Consider the following 14,102-nt stretch of genomic DNA (forward strand, 5'->3'; position numbering starts at 1 on the left):
CCCTGATGACTTGGGAACTACAAAAAGGCGATTGTAAAAGCCTGGAGGAAAATCCCCTTCTATCTGTTCTATCGCTTCTTTGAGAACAAGCGCTTCCACTTCTGCGGCTAGCACCAGAAATTTGTCTGAGCCCAGGAGAGTATGCCTGGAATGGAATTGGCACAGGTGAGAGCGAGGGAGGTGAAAACGAGAGGAATACGATAGCCCGAACTTGAGTACTTGCACTACCCAGGCTTCTGCTCCTCTGTTTTCCCATTCCTTCCTCCCAAAACAGAGCCAGCCTGTCTCCCACTGGTGCATGAAGAACCGAGCTTTCATTTGGAAGGTTTGTTAACCTTGGCCGAGGCCTTAGACTGAGGTCCGCAAATTCGATTTCGGCCGAAAGAAGCGCTTGTTTTTCTCCCTCGAAAAGGCGCTTGGGCCAGAGGAGAAACCGAAGGAACAGTCTCCACAGGAGCTTTAGGTCTCTTAGTAGACTGTGCCAGTAAATCCGAAGTAGATTTCTTATCTAGCGCAGACGAAATTGACAACACTACATCGTCTGGAAAGAGGTGGTATCTTTCACAAAAGGAGCAAACAAGAGAGCAGACTTCTGTTGGGACGTAACCCTTTTAGAAGCAAAGGAGCACCAAAGTTGCCTTTTCTTAAGGGTACCAAAGGCGATGAGCGAAGCTAACTCATCACATCCATCCCTAATGGATTTTGTCCGCACAGGACAGAACACCAATCCAATCCTCCGCTAACTTCCTGGGAAAAGAGAAGGACAGTCTTCGATCTTGGCCGCTAAAGCGCCAATAGTCCAATCAAGGAAGCTAAAGACTTCCAAAAGTTTAAATTGATTCTTTACAACGTGGTCCAACTCAGGCGCTGTAAAGAAAACTTTCGCTGCGGCGAAAGCAGATCTAGAGAGTCGATTAAACTGGAGAGATCTCCTGGTAGGAGGCCTAGCAAAACTCCCAGAGAAGGAGCTTCCCCAGTTACATAAAACCTATACCTCTTACGAAGCAACTTAGAGGGAGGGTAAGCAAAAAGAGCCTTCCCTAAGTCTCTTTTCATAGACATCCATTTCTCCGTCTCTTTCAACGAATGTCTAACCGCTTTAGATAGAACAAGTTTTGGGAGGAGAGGGTCTGAAGTTTTCCTCCTCATCAAAAAGTCGAAGTTGGGGAGCGCGGAGCCGCTTTCTCAAAATAATCTGGATAAGATACCAGAAGAAATCTAAGGAGACGTGAATAACACGAGAGGTGATGTGAATCCTCCTCCTCTACTTCTCTTCATTCTCCGATACCGCCGAAGAAGTAGACGGAACTACAACCGGATCTGAAGGTTTCGAACCACCTTGGACTCATTCATCCAGTGGTTAACATCTCTAACTGCTTGCGCAAAGGCGCCAGAGACGAATCAAAAAACAGTTAACGTAGGCTTGGAAGAGCCTAATGTTCAGCAGGAGGCGGAAAAACTACTTGCGCCTCGCTCGGAGCCGCCGAAATTCGAGGCGAAACAGGCGCATCAGGCGTAACAGACGAAAAAGCGCCTAAAGAAAACACCCCTTAGAAACTGCTAGCTACAGCGCTAAAACCGCAATCTCTACTAGTAGATGGAGCCGAAAAAGGCACAGATTGAGGCGACGAACGAGCGCTAACGGCCGCGGCGCAACCCTACTCTCAGGCTCCTTATACCGCTTGACTGGAGGAGGCGAAGAATCGGCGCCTGAACGCCTCTTTAAGGGACGCGAAACGGGCGAATCTCGCCAAGAGCGCCGCGCGACCGGAGACGAATCGCTTGAATCATTCGAAAGGCGTCTGACCGCAACACCTTTCCAACGCTTAACCGAGCCTGTTGAGGCGCAACAGGCTCAACAAGAGAGGCGCCTGTCTGTGGGCAAATCCCGATCGACTCCCTTGACTTCCGGTATGTCTTTCTCCCCGGTGCGGGGGAGACTGGACAGTGACCTTTGTCTAGGAGACATGTCAGGACAGACAGACGCACCCTCACTACACTCTTACCTGAGGTCGCTTTCTCCAAAAAACGTATTAACTGAATTACAAGTTGCAAACCGTATTCGCTAGTACCGAAATTTCTGATCTAACCTCGATTCCAGACTGGCAATGGTGTCGGAAGAAACTACACGGGAAGCCGGAGAAGTGGGATTAGTAGGAGGAATAGGAGGTGTAGTTAAAGGAGACATAACAATTTGAGGAGAAACAGAAGGAACAGATGCATCGCAGACGAAGCAGAGCTAAGTCTACTTCCCTAAGCGCTGCTTTTCTAATTCTGTCTTTAGCTAATTTCTCCGAGTATGAACTAAAAAACTTCCATTGAGAATCAGTCCAATCACTACACTCGTTACATGTTCGATCTGCTGAACAAACCTGTCCCCTACACTTAACACATTTAGTGTGAGAATCATATTCTAACTTGGATAATCTAGTTTTACATCCTGAGATGCAAAACCTAACTCCCGACGGACTAGAATCCGACATGGCAACGCCTAAATAAAAAGCAAAATAACAACAACTCCAAAAAAGAGTACTTCACCAATTCCGAAGATCAATTCCACCAGAAAAAAGCGAAGCAAAGTCATCCAACCGCACCGACCACCGATGTTCACCGGACGCCGGCAGGAAAAGAATTGGATTCACCTGGGCAGTTGTACCTGGTTCTCCCGCGAGTGGAGGGAGATGACGTCATCACCACCAGTGTTGGCGACGCCGACGCGCTAAATTTGAATTTAGTATCCTGCCGCTCGTGGAAATCACGGCTCTATAATTGTTCGGTAAGACACTACAATAAAAATCCCTTTTTTGGATTTGGTAAGGGGAAATTTCTGGTTTTTTGTTTCCTGAAATCTTTTCCCAGAAGAGCATACACTGTGCAATTTTGTTGACATCCTTGTTCTTTTATTTGAGTCACAATAGACTCCTTAAACAGGTCTCGGGAGAAGGCATTAAACCGTAATGGGGTAGTCTCATTGGGAAGCGATTTGTTGGAGTTTTCCAGTACCTCCATTCGCACTTTTATACGCCAGTCCAAAAATTCATAGAGCTTCCCATAATGTTCTCATGAGGCTTTTAGCTACAACAGCAAAAATCATCCTAGATTCTTCTGGAAGCCTTTTTGTGGCTACTTCTAACAATGAGGAAGTGGTTAAGACCCTAAGGAGGTGGGTCCTGGCACAAAACTCTGACGCTGATGTACCCTCTGAAATCCTTCTCACTGGAGTACCAAACTGCTGAATTACAATATCTAGGGGGAGCTTTTTCCTATCAGAGGGCAGTTGAAGCATTGCCCATTCTTTGGTGGAGTTTTCTGAAACTGGGATAACCAAAGCAAATGGTTTTAGTTCTGCCAATGGTTCACACTTTCTGGATATTACATAATTTTGAAAATGTGCTTTCACATGATTTATGATTTTAAATGTGAAGGGGCAAAAGGCTGGTCGTACACGGTGAGCCACCTTAGTCTTGTTCATAATGGAAGTATAAATTCCTGTCCCATTTACCTGATAAAAAGTTCCATATACAGCTCTTAATGCCAAATTGCCAGCTAAGAGAACAGTTTCCTTTTGAGGCTTATCCACGTCTGGCACAGGTGGTATCAGGTGCCATTCAGTGTTACGAAAGGCTGCCCTGTCCCTAAATTCAACATGTACTACTTCTATCATAGTCTTTCTCTCATTAATAAGATACAGTGGTACCTCGAGATACGAAAGGCTCAACTTACGAAAAACTCAAGATACGAAAGCTGACACGAAAAATTTTACTGCTCTACATACAAAAAGTTTTAAGATACGAAAGGTTTCTGAAAGTCCGAGATTCGCCCCATAACAATTTTGAAACTCACGCCACGCACCGCCATCTTAGTTCTAGTAGACTCGCCACCATCCTCCTGCTCTCCCATTGGTTCCTGATGCTAGCCAAGCCATGAGATCCTTCTCTCCTATTGGACAGCATCCCTCCCATCATACATCTTACGTGGTGGCGTGCCTTCGCTCGGCCACTTCGCACCCGAAGCTTTATCATACGCATGCGGCATTCGTTTAGTATCGTAAATTCATTAGTGATTTCGTTGTGCTACTTTATCGTGTTGTGAGAACCTAATTAGTATACGTACTACAGTGGACCCCCGTATTCGCGGACTCACACATTCGCAGATTTCTCTCGGGAACGTTTCCCTGCATTATTCGCGGAAAATTCGTGCATTCGCTGTATTTTTCTATGAGAAATATCCACAAATTCCTGGTTTTTTGTTATCAATTTCATCATAAAATGCACTTTTTTGTGATAAACTATTAAAAAACCAAGTATGAAAATTGTAGTGGGGGTTTTCTTAAGTTTATCTAACAAAATAGGCTGTTTTTAGCGTTTTTATAGGGGTTCCAAACATTCGCGGATTCTAACTATTCACGGGGGGGTCTAATACGCATCCCCCGCAAATACGGGGGGGACCACTGTACATACGTAACTTAATTACGTACAGTACATATAGTCATGGGTCCCAAGAAAGTTGCTGAAGTTCACAGAAAGAAGAGAATGCTTTCTATGGAGACAAAGATGGAGATAATAAAAAAGTATGAAGCTGGCTTGCGGTTGAGTGTGATCACTAAGGAATACGGCCGAAATCCGTCGACGATAGGCACCATCCTTAAGCAGAAGGAAGCCATCACAGCAGCTACACCTTCCAAGGGCGTGACTATTTTGTCCAACAAGAGGAGCCATGTGCATAATGAAAAGGAAAGGCTGCTTCTTGTATGGATCGAGGACAAAGAAATCGATGGCGATACGATAACCGAGACGGCAATCTGCCAGAAGGCCAGCGCTATTTTCGGCGATTTGATTGCCCAAGCCAAAGACGACGGAGGAGAGGGGACATCAATGGCAACCCCAGAGTTCAAGGCTTCTCATGGGTGGTTCGAAAAATTCCGTAAACGGACTGGCATCCATTCGGTGGTGAAGAAATTGAAATTAAGTAAAAGTATAAAAAGTAAAAAGAAATGTAAAATAAAAAAGACAAAATAAATTTTATTTTAAGTTTTTTGTAAAGTTAAGTGTTACAGTTTTGTTAATGTGTTTTGTAAAGTTTAGTTTGTTTTTCTGACATTTTTTTATGTGTTTCGTAAAGTTAAGTATACATATCGGCCGTTTGTCCTCCTCCTCCTCTGCCGCCACTTTCGGAGATAGCCTCACTCGAAAGGTAAGCTTCCACATTTTACGTTACAGTATTAATATTTCTTGTACACTAATATACACTTTATTTACAGGTTTTGCATTTTTATTATTAAGTTATGTATTGAATGGTCCAAATTGTTGTAGCATTTCATTGTTTATAGGTCAATTTACCTTTATTATGAAATTTACTGGGGTGTTTTTGGAGGGCTTGGAACAGATTAACCATTTTACATGTAAAATGTGGTCCAAGATACGAAAACCTCATGATACGAAAGGCGCCTCGGAACGGATTAATTTCGTATCTCGAGGTACTACTGTACTTACCATCCTGAGAGAAAATACACATTGAGGCATCTTGCCAAGGATTATCAACAACAGAGTAGGATTTCAGAGTCTGCTAGATTTTGGTTGTAAGACTCATAACCGGGACTGGCCATTTTGTTGGTTCCGGCTGGGTTTGCACTTTTGACTCTTGTTTGGGCAGATTTGGTTTCAACTCTCCCCATTCTATTGCGAGATGCAAGACGTTTACATTTTGGTGTATCATGCAGTATGTCTATTATCTGTTGCCTTTCAGCAGCAAAAACATCTTTGATGTCATTCATTATTTCCTTACGGAAGTGATCTAATACTACAAACTGTGTATCACTTTTGGGGGAGCTTGCGAAACCTGATTGTGTATCTACGGCTGAACTGCAGTTGCCCGTTCCCAGGGGGCAGAAACCCTGAGTGAATTGCTATAACCCTCTGAAATTGCTGCTACTTCCATTGGGTACAGGTGGATCCTCATATCCCTTTTGGGGGAAGGATCCTGATCGGCTTCTGAAAGCTGCATGAGAGATTGACTTCCTTATACAATGTTTTTCTCATGGCTGATTGATATTTGTGCCCCTGGTCCTTCTGGGTTCACCAAGGTTCTTTCGGTAGCAATATTTACCTCAAAAGTCTTTGAACACTTCACCTCTAGGTGAGGATTCCTCTAACTCCTCTTCAGGATGTACCTGGGGGCTAGTGTTCACTGATATTATTCGGTTTTGGCCCGAATATGGAATGTCAGAGAAGGGTTTAAAAATATGCTGCCGGAGTTTTGCTGGATAGATATAATCTTCCCCTTCCTCACCTTTGCTAAACCCTCTGTTACTAGTCCTTGGGGGTAAAATCAACCCCCCCAAAATGATGGTTAAATTTCAATTATCAACTCAATTACTTTTAGAGAATTGTAATTTCCATATAAATACTTGACACTGAGTTATTACCTACATCTGCCTAAATCTATGTTGCCTCAAACCTTTAGAGGTTTAAATTGTTTATTTCTATATTACTTAAACTTAGCCCTTATGTATTGGTTATGTTTAGGTTTTAATTTTAATCTATTCCTACCAAATAAGGTTAGGTTTTTACTTATTACCCAAATAAGGTTAGGTTTTTACTTATTACCAAGAACTTAATATATAGCCTAATCGCTTAGTTAGGCTACATAACCAAGTTACTATTTACAGAGTCAAGTAATTCTTAAAATTTTTAATAAAGTGGTTTATAAACCCATACACCCATACATTTACACATATATACACACATATATAGGCTAGGATACTAAATCATAGCAAAACAGACATTTTTGCTAAGCCTCAAATAGTTTTAGCATGTTGTATGACTGATAAAGTAGCCTATATAAAACCATCATACCAACACTAACCTTCATGTTAGTTTATTTTACCTTATAAGTAAATCAACAATTACTCTAAGCATAACTTAAGAGTAACTAATTAGAATTACAATTTCAGCACCCAATTCAACATGTTACTTAAAAACCACCACTTAAAATGTAGCTCCGATTTTTAGACTACTATTACATTTGGTACCTGTTGCCAATTTGACTAGCCTTAGAATACATATTCTAGGCTAACAACTGACTACAGTGGTCCCCCCGTATTCGCATTCTCCGGATTCGCGGACTCACACACTCGCGGATTTTTCTTTGGAACCTATCTAGGAATTATTCGCGGACGGACTTGCCCATTCGCGGAATTTTCCGACGAAAATAATCACTAATTAGTGTATTTTGATGTTTATTTTCATGACTAAATACATTTTTATGATACAAAAATGATTTACTAATTTTCAAATATTAATTTTGATTAATACTGTATTAGTAAGTTTAATAAGTAAATGATATCACATAATAAAAATAATTCTCTCTCTCTCTCTCTACTACAAAGATGTGTTTTTTTGTATGATAAATAAATGATACTATTTACTATTTTCAAATATTAATATTAATTTATAAAGCAATAATATCAATTCATTAAAGAAAATGCCATAGTGAATTAGTAAGATTTTAGGTTATAAATTTAAAAAATAATGGAAGAATGAAGGAAATCCCAGTCTTCTTTCTACTAAAACTGTCATACATATCAAGTTAAGGAGGGGGAAGGAGCTGTTGTGCTGTTGCCATCAAGTGCTCATGAAATTTCCCCCCCTCCCCCCACTCTCTCTCTCTCTCTCTCTCTCTCTCTCTCTCTCTCTCTCTCTCTCTCTCTCTCTCTCTCTCTCTCTCTCTCTCTCATTTACTGAGACTCGAGGTTTTTTTTATAGTACTTGTACTATATGTTTTTAATACTTTCAAATAATAATAATAATAATAATGATAATAACTGTAATTACAAAATTCATATTATGTGATAGTATTTTAAAGAAATACAATACTAATCTATCCATGTCACTTTTAATTAAGGCTAACTCTCTCTCTCTCTCTTTTGCCACACAAAATGATAATGTGTCATAGTGGCAACTCCCTCCCTCTCTTTCGCTGGAAGTGTTATAAGTATTTTTTGAGAGAACAGAGAGATAAACACTCTCTCTCTCTCTCTCTCTCTCTCTCTCTCTCTCTCTCTCTCTCTCTCTCTCTCTCTCTCTCTCTCTCTCTCTCTCTTTTACCAAGATGAAAGAATTTTTATGGTACTAGTATGTAAAATGTTTATTGATAATTTCAGTTATTTAATAATAATAATAAAACTGTAATTACAAAATTCATAATGGTAGTATTTTAAAGAGATGAAAATTACCTTTCCATTTCACTTGTAAGGATAACTCCTCTTTCTTACTGAGATGAGAGAATTTTTATGGTAAATGCACATGTTTATTTTATTTTCAAATAATAATAATAATAATAGAAGTAGTAATAATACAATAACTAATTTCAAATGAAAATTCTTCCCTTCGTCTTTTTCTGTATCAATTTCCCTACCTCATAACTCCAGTGACGCTTGGAGCTGGGAAAGTAACAATGCCATACAATGGTCAACGAATTTAATGGTTTTATGTAATCTCTCTCTCTCTCTTACTGAGATGAGATAATTTTCATGGACATGTATGTAATAAGTTTATCATTAATATTTTCCAATAAATACTATAACTGTAAGTACAAAATTCATATCTGAGTATTTTAAATACAATAATCATTCCATTTCTCTTTTAAATACTGTAAGGACAACTCTCTCTCTCTCTCTCCATAAGATACTTGTCATACATTTGGTGTTTCTATTTCTTCCTTTTATCTCTCTCGCTCTCAGCAAAAGAATTGATAGACAGACAAACATAATTGCACAGTCCTCTCTTTCTCTCTTCTCTGGAGAAATATATGTATTTATGGGAGGGGAAAAAAGTTGCCTACAGACGTTCATTTCAATCTATTGAAACCGTAAGGAGTTATTCTCTCTCTCTCTCTCTCTCTCTCTCTCTCTCTCTCTCTCTCTCTCTCTCTCTCTCTCTCTCTCTCTCTACTATTGGCTGTTTATATATTTCTAATGGTAAAATGTTTAAGATGACTTTAAAAATGATATTAATAATACCAATTCAATGGTATATTTGATGTAGGATAATACTTTAAGTAGACATTTGGTATTTGTGATTTCACAGACAATTGCTTCCTTTGTAAAAAGAAAATGGATGTCTCAAATAGTAACAGTATGAAAAAAAATGTGAATGACTGAATACTAATGGGGGGACTGAATTATTTTCACATACGTAACTAAGTCATGCAGTATGTACATAGTATGTATTTATGTATAACCATAAAATGTAAGATTTACTTTAAAACAGTATTAATAATATTTCAAAGATTAATATGAACCATAATAGGATATTTTATGTATATTTGATGAAGGATGGTCTTTTTAGGGTTACTTTGGTGTTTGCATGTTCAGGATAGGAGTTTATGAGCACTTTTAGAGGGGAGTTCCAAACATTCGTGGATTCTAACTATTCGCGGGGGGTTCTGGTACGCATCCCCCACGAATACGGGGGGACCACTGTAATAGTGTTAGTAAGGGTTCACTAATTAACATGGAATTATCGGCTTGTTTTATTTCGATCATACTAAATATGGTAAGTTAAAAAAGTATATCTTAGTTTTACTAGACCACTGAGCTGATTAACACCTTTCCTAGGGCTGGCCCGAAGGATTAGATATTTTTACGTGGATAAGAACCAATTGGTTACCTAACAATGGGACCTACAGTTTATTGTGGAAAACGAACCACATTATTTCAAGAAATTAATTTCTATCACCAGAAATAAATTCCTCTGATTCCCTGTTGGCCGAGCCAAGAATCGAACTTCGGACCACCAGATTGGTAGTCGAGCGTGAAAACCACTCGTCCAACGGGGGACTACTAAATATGGCGAAATAAAACTAAATTGGTGTGTCCTGTTTATCTACTTCTAGGTACTTATCACTGAAAAATTAGGTAAGTACTTAGGGTTATTTAATCATTTTTGGATATACTATCTTAGGTTACGTGCTACTGATAATAGCCATTCCTAGCCTAAAATTACTTGTCCTAAATTGACTGGGCTACTAGCTCATGTAGGCTACTGCCTAGGAAACTGTAGAATCTGTTATCTGAAAAGATAACTAAATTAGTAATACAATATGGAGTAGTTCTTTAGGCAAAAAACTTCCAAGAAAAAAAACTACTCTATTAACTTTTCGCATTCATAAAGGCTAGTCTGGAACCTGCATCCCGCCGATCACGTGCTCTAAACACCACAGGATGGGCAAACCAACACCAGTTTCCATACTCACAATAAAAAAAAATTTTCCCACAGTTTTTAACCTAACTGTTTTAACTAAATCTTAATAACAATCACTTAACTTTCAACTTTCAGCAATTCCATGATTTCTGGAGAGTGATCTCGAAGAAAAAATTTGCAAAATAGAGGAGCACTGGCTGAATAGACTTATGTCTGTGTTGACCAGAGGAGTCATTAATGGGTTTTGGTTTGTTAACCGGCCCGAGCATAAAACAAGATGGCTGATGTGTATGCTCAATAGTGACTTCTACAGGTTTTGACATAAGATTTTTTGTTTTGTTTGTTTGTATGGAACTAGTGGTTATTCAGCAATGGGACCAATGGCTTTACGTGACTTTCGAACCACGTCGAGAGTAAACTTCTATCACCAGAAATACACATCTCTCACACCTCAATGTTTTGATATAGGAAACTGGGCCCAGCCTCATTGCAGACAAGATAAAATGCCTTCTTGTCTTTGAGTCCATTATACTCTACCACTTGTCATAGTTTATCATTATGGCATAATACCCAGCTAAAAGATATTTCTTTGATATTAGTCTGATCACCATGGGGTGCTGGCACACACCATGGAGGGTAAATCCTTGAGGATGAAACAGTGACTATGCTATTCAAAATAAAAGAATGAAAAACAAAGTAAAAATATAAATGAGAACAGGATAAATTATAAATAACAAACCATAAGTATAACAACATGAAACAAAACAAGCCATACCAAGTCAGACATCTACTTAGCCCTCTTCACCCACCCAACACAGCATCCCTACATCCTCCCAACCAGGGAAACTGCTCCCCAGCTCCACCTACCTTCCAAAACTACCCTTTCTGTGAGTAAATTCCTCTACACAGCCTTACCTCCCCTTTTCTCACACGGTGCTCAGCCATCCAACCTAAACCCCCAACATTGGAAACTTCTTCAGGCCTCCCCTACCACTTCAAAACCATTTCTCAGTCTATTAAACTCTGTTTATGTATAAGCAGAGTTACCAAATTTTCCTGAGGCTGCACAGCATTGCCAACCATCAAAGAGTGGTTTTTTCAAATTTGTTGAAATTTATATATATCATACCTATATCTTTGGGACCTTGGTTTGTAGGATAATGTTGAGTTCTGGATAACAGTGATCTGGATAACTGAAGGATTCCTGTACTCAGTTTGTCGATGCAAAGCATAACTGTGATGTCTAGTTACTCTATTCTTTTCCCCCATTCCTTCCACGTTCTTCCTTTTTCTAAGAATTAATTACTAAAACACCAACTCAGAATGTAAGAAACATACTAGTACTCAACATACTTAGATACTTTGATTATATTGAATGAAGCACACTGCATCAGGTCTGTAGCCAACATGGTCAACAGAAAAAAAAACCCTCAAACTAACACAAGCTTTAAGGGTGAAAAATAGATAAATGGATTACAAAACCTTTAATTGCTGCATGTCCCAGTCGACTAGCAGCGAGTTCATCACCATCAGATATAGGTCTATTAATAACCTGGGCAGCTTGTTTAGCAAGATTTTCCTTTGTAGACTCTTCTTCACTAGAATCTCCAGTTATCTTGGCAACTGTTACTTCTGGAATATAAGTCATGTGATAGCATTTATGAGCTTACCCATACTAATATAAAAATCTAGCATTCTTTTCCAGTCACATCCATAATTTACTTATTACATAACTGTAGAGCTGTTTCTACTCACCATTTTCACAAGTAAAGTTTTTGATTCGCACTAAGCCTTTTATCCGCAGATTCTCGAGTATCTGGGTTACCTAGCAGGGGAAAAAAAAAAATCCTCATAAATACCATTATATTTTATCCACATATTTATCTACCTAGTCACACAATTGTCACTTATCCTATGAAAAAAAATTAGTCCCTGTAACTTTTGAGAGCAAGTATTAAATTTCTCACTCTAATACTAACACTACAGTTAATTAAAACCTTGCTATGAAAACTCATTCTCAAAAGACCAGTTTAAAATTCACACTTTATTCAATATTTTCATCTTCACACCTTATTCAATATTTTTTATCTTAATATGTCAGAAAGGTATTAATTATGTGCAAATAAACATACTGTACAGGTGAATAAATATAAAGCCATTAAACTTGATATATTCACCAATAAAGATTTAAGAATTTAATCAACTTTGTCTCGTTAAACTGCTTTGTAATAATATCAACAATTATTACCAATACAACGAAAGAAGAAACACTGAAAAACAACACCTTGTGATAACTGGGACCTAAGTACTTAATATAACCAACTGTTGTCTTATAATACAACCACACAGGCCTATTTTATGTGCCACCACCAATCTATGTAGTTCACAATTAATTTTAGTGTTTTGTTCTGACCTCAATGAACCCACTCCCCAGTGGGTGAATTGGGTTTAGATTATATACAGAGATCTGTAATGAAATATCTGAAAATGTTTTTGAACATGCATTACTTGCCCAATTGACTGTAACACATGCCCTCAGGATTGGATGGCACAACATTTCTCAAACTGCTCACTCAGACCTTTCATTTAATATATAACACTTTAATTTAATATCCTATGTGTAACAATACTATCCGTATTTATCTTTACTTTCACTTGATTGTTAACAAGATTATATTTTCACTTTAATCTGACATGCAGCAAGCTTACCAAAGTTTCAGCATCTTAAAGATGACCTATCAAAACTCTGCCCACTGAGATGGGTTGTATTTGATGTACAGTCTGATAATATTACAACTATACAACTATAACACTAAAATGTGAAAATAAAACATGCTAACACTGCCCTAAGTATTTTATTTCACTTTCACTTTGAACCTTCAATAAAATAACTCTTCCATATGAATGTTTATCAAAACTTTATGACATAAAATATAAAATCTGAATAATTTTTTTAAGACTGAGTGCAGAGCTTTAATATATTAAGAGTCAGAAGGCAAAATAAAGTGAGAACTAATACCATGAGGGCAATTACAAAAGTTCTGTGATTAGAAAAGTTAACAATGATGAGATACAGATGGCTTGGGTATGTCCTTTGCACCACTCTGGGGTAAATAGCTCCTGATAGTGTCAGGTTGGCTCCTGTGGGAACCAGAGAAGTGAGGATCCAGACTTACTCGGATAAGAACTTTGAGACAGGATGAGAGAGATAAAGTAGAGTTTTGCAGAAGTAAAAGCATAGGAAATGAATGTGGCATAATTTTACAGTGGCTATTTGTGTAGTTGGGCACTCGAAATAATGATAATTTATGGAAGAGTAGTTAGACATACAACAATATACTTCAAAAATCAAGTTCTGTACCTTGTTTTCCAGTTCCACTTGGTTACCACCAGGATGGGCTGCAAGAAGTGACATTGAAACTAATTTCTTGAGATTTGCCAAGGAAGTAGCTATCCCTAAACCCAATGATGAAAAGAGTAGTGAAATAAGACCAAAGTCATCTTGCCGATCCAATGTTGACCGACAAAGATCCATGGGAGATAACAGAAGATCCCCTGCCTATAAAAAAGAAACCTTAACATTTTATACTGTAGACCATTACTTAATATTTAAAATGTAAAAAATTAAGATAGGGTAATAACTCAGAAAATACCTTCAACAAACATCACTCACTGACATCATTACTTGCAAGAAGTATTTTCATAAGACTTGAAATTATCTAACTGTACACTGCAAATAAGTTCAACATTGTAAAAAACATATGTATTTGTCTTTAGTCTATAAAAGCAGACACAATAATTGAAGGAAAATATAATGCATCCTTTACTTATCTTGTATCCATTATTTGTCCCTACTTTTACTGTATCCTCTCAATTTCATCACCTCCTTACATAGAAGCA

At 38.3% G+C, this 14,102-nt stretch overlaps 1 protein-coding gene across 1 annotated transcript in view; it reads right to left on the bottom strand.

The window, feature by feature from the left end:
• LOC135208005 (helicase POLQ-like) overlaps window positions 1-13,780 on the bottom strand; it is a 128,821-nt gene extending 115,041 nt beyond the window's left edge. The window contains exons 1-3 of the mRNA XM_064240101.1: window positions 13,564-13,780; window positions 11,958-12,027; window positions 11,685-11,834 (exon numbers count right to left, since the gene is read on the bottom strand). Of these exons, the coding sequence (XP_064096171.1) occupies window positions 11,685-11,834; window positions 11,958-12,027; window positions 13,564-13,737 (394 nt within the window). The 5' untranslated portion in view covers window positions 13,738-13,780. The remainder of the gene's footprint in view (window positions 1-11,684; window positions 11,835-11,957; window positions 12,028-13,563) is intronic.
• Between the last annotated feature and the right edge of the window lie 322 nt (window positions 13,781-14,102).

This window comes from Macrobrachium nipponense, chromosome 34, assembly GCF_015104395.2.
Source record: "Macrobrachium nipponense isolate FS-2020 chromosome 34, ASM1510439v2, whole genome shotgun sequence".
NCBI lineage: Eukaryota > Metazoa > Arthropoda > Malacostraca > Decapoda > Palaemonidae > Macrobrachium > Macrobrachium nipponense.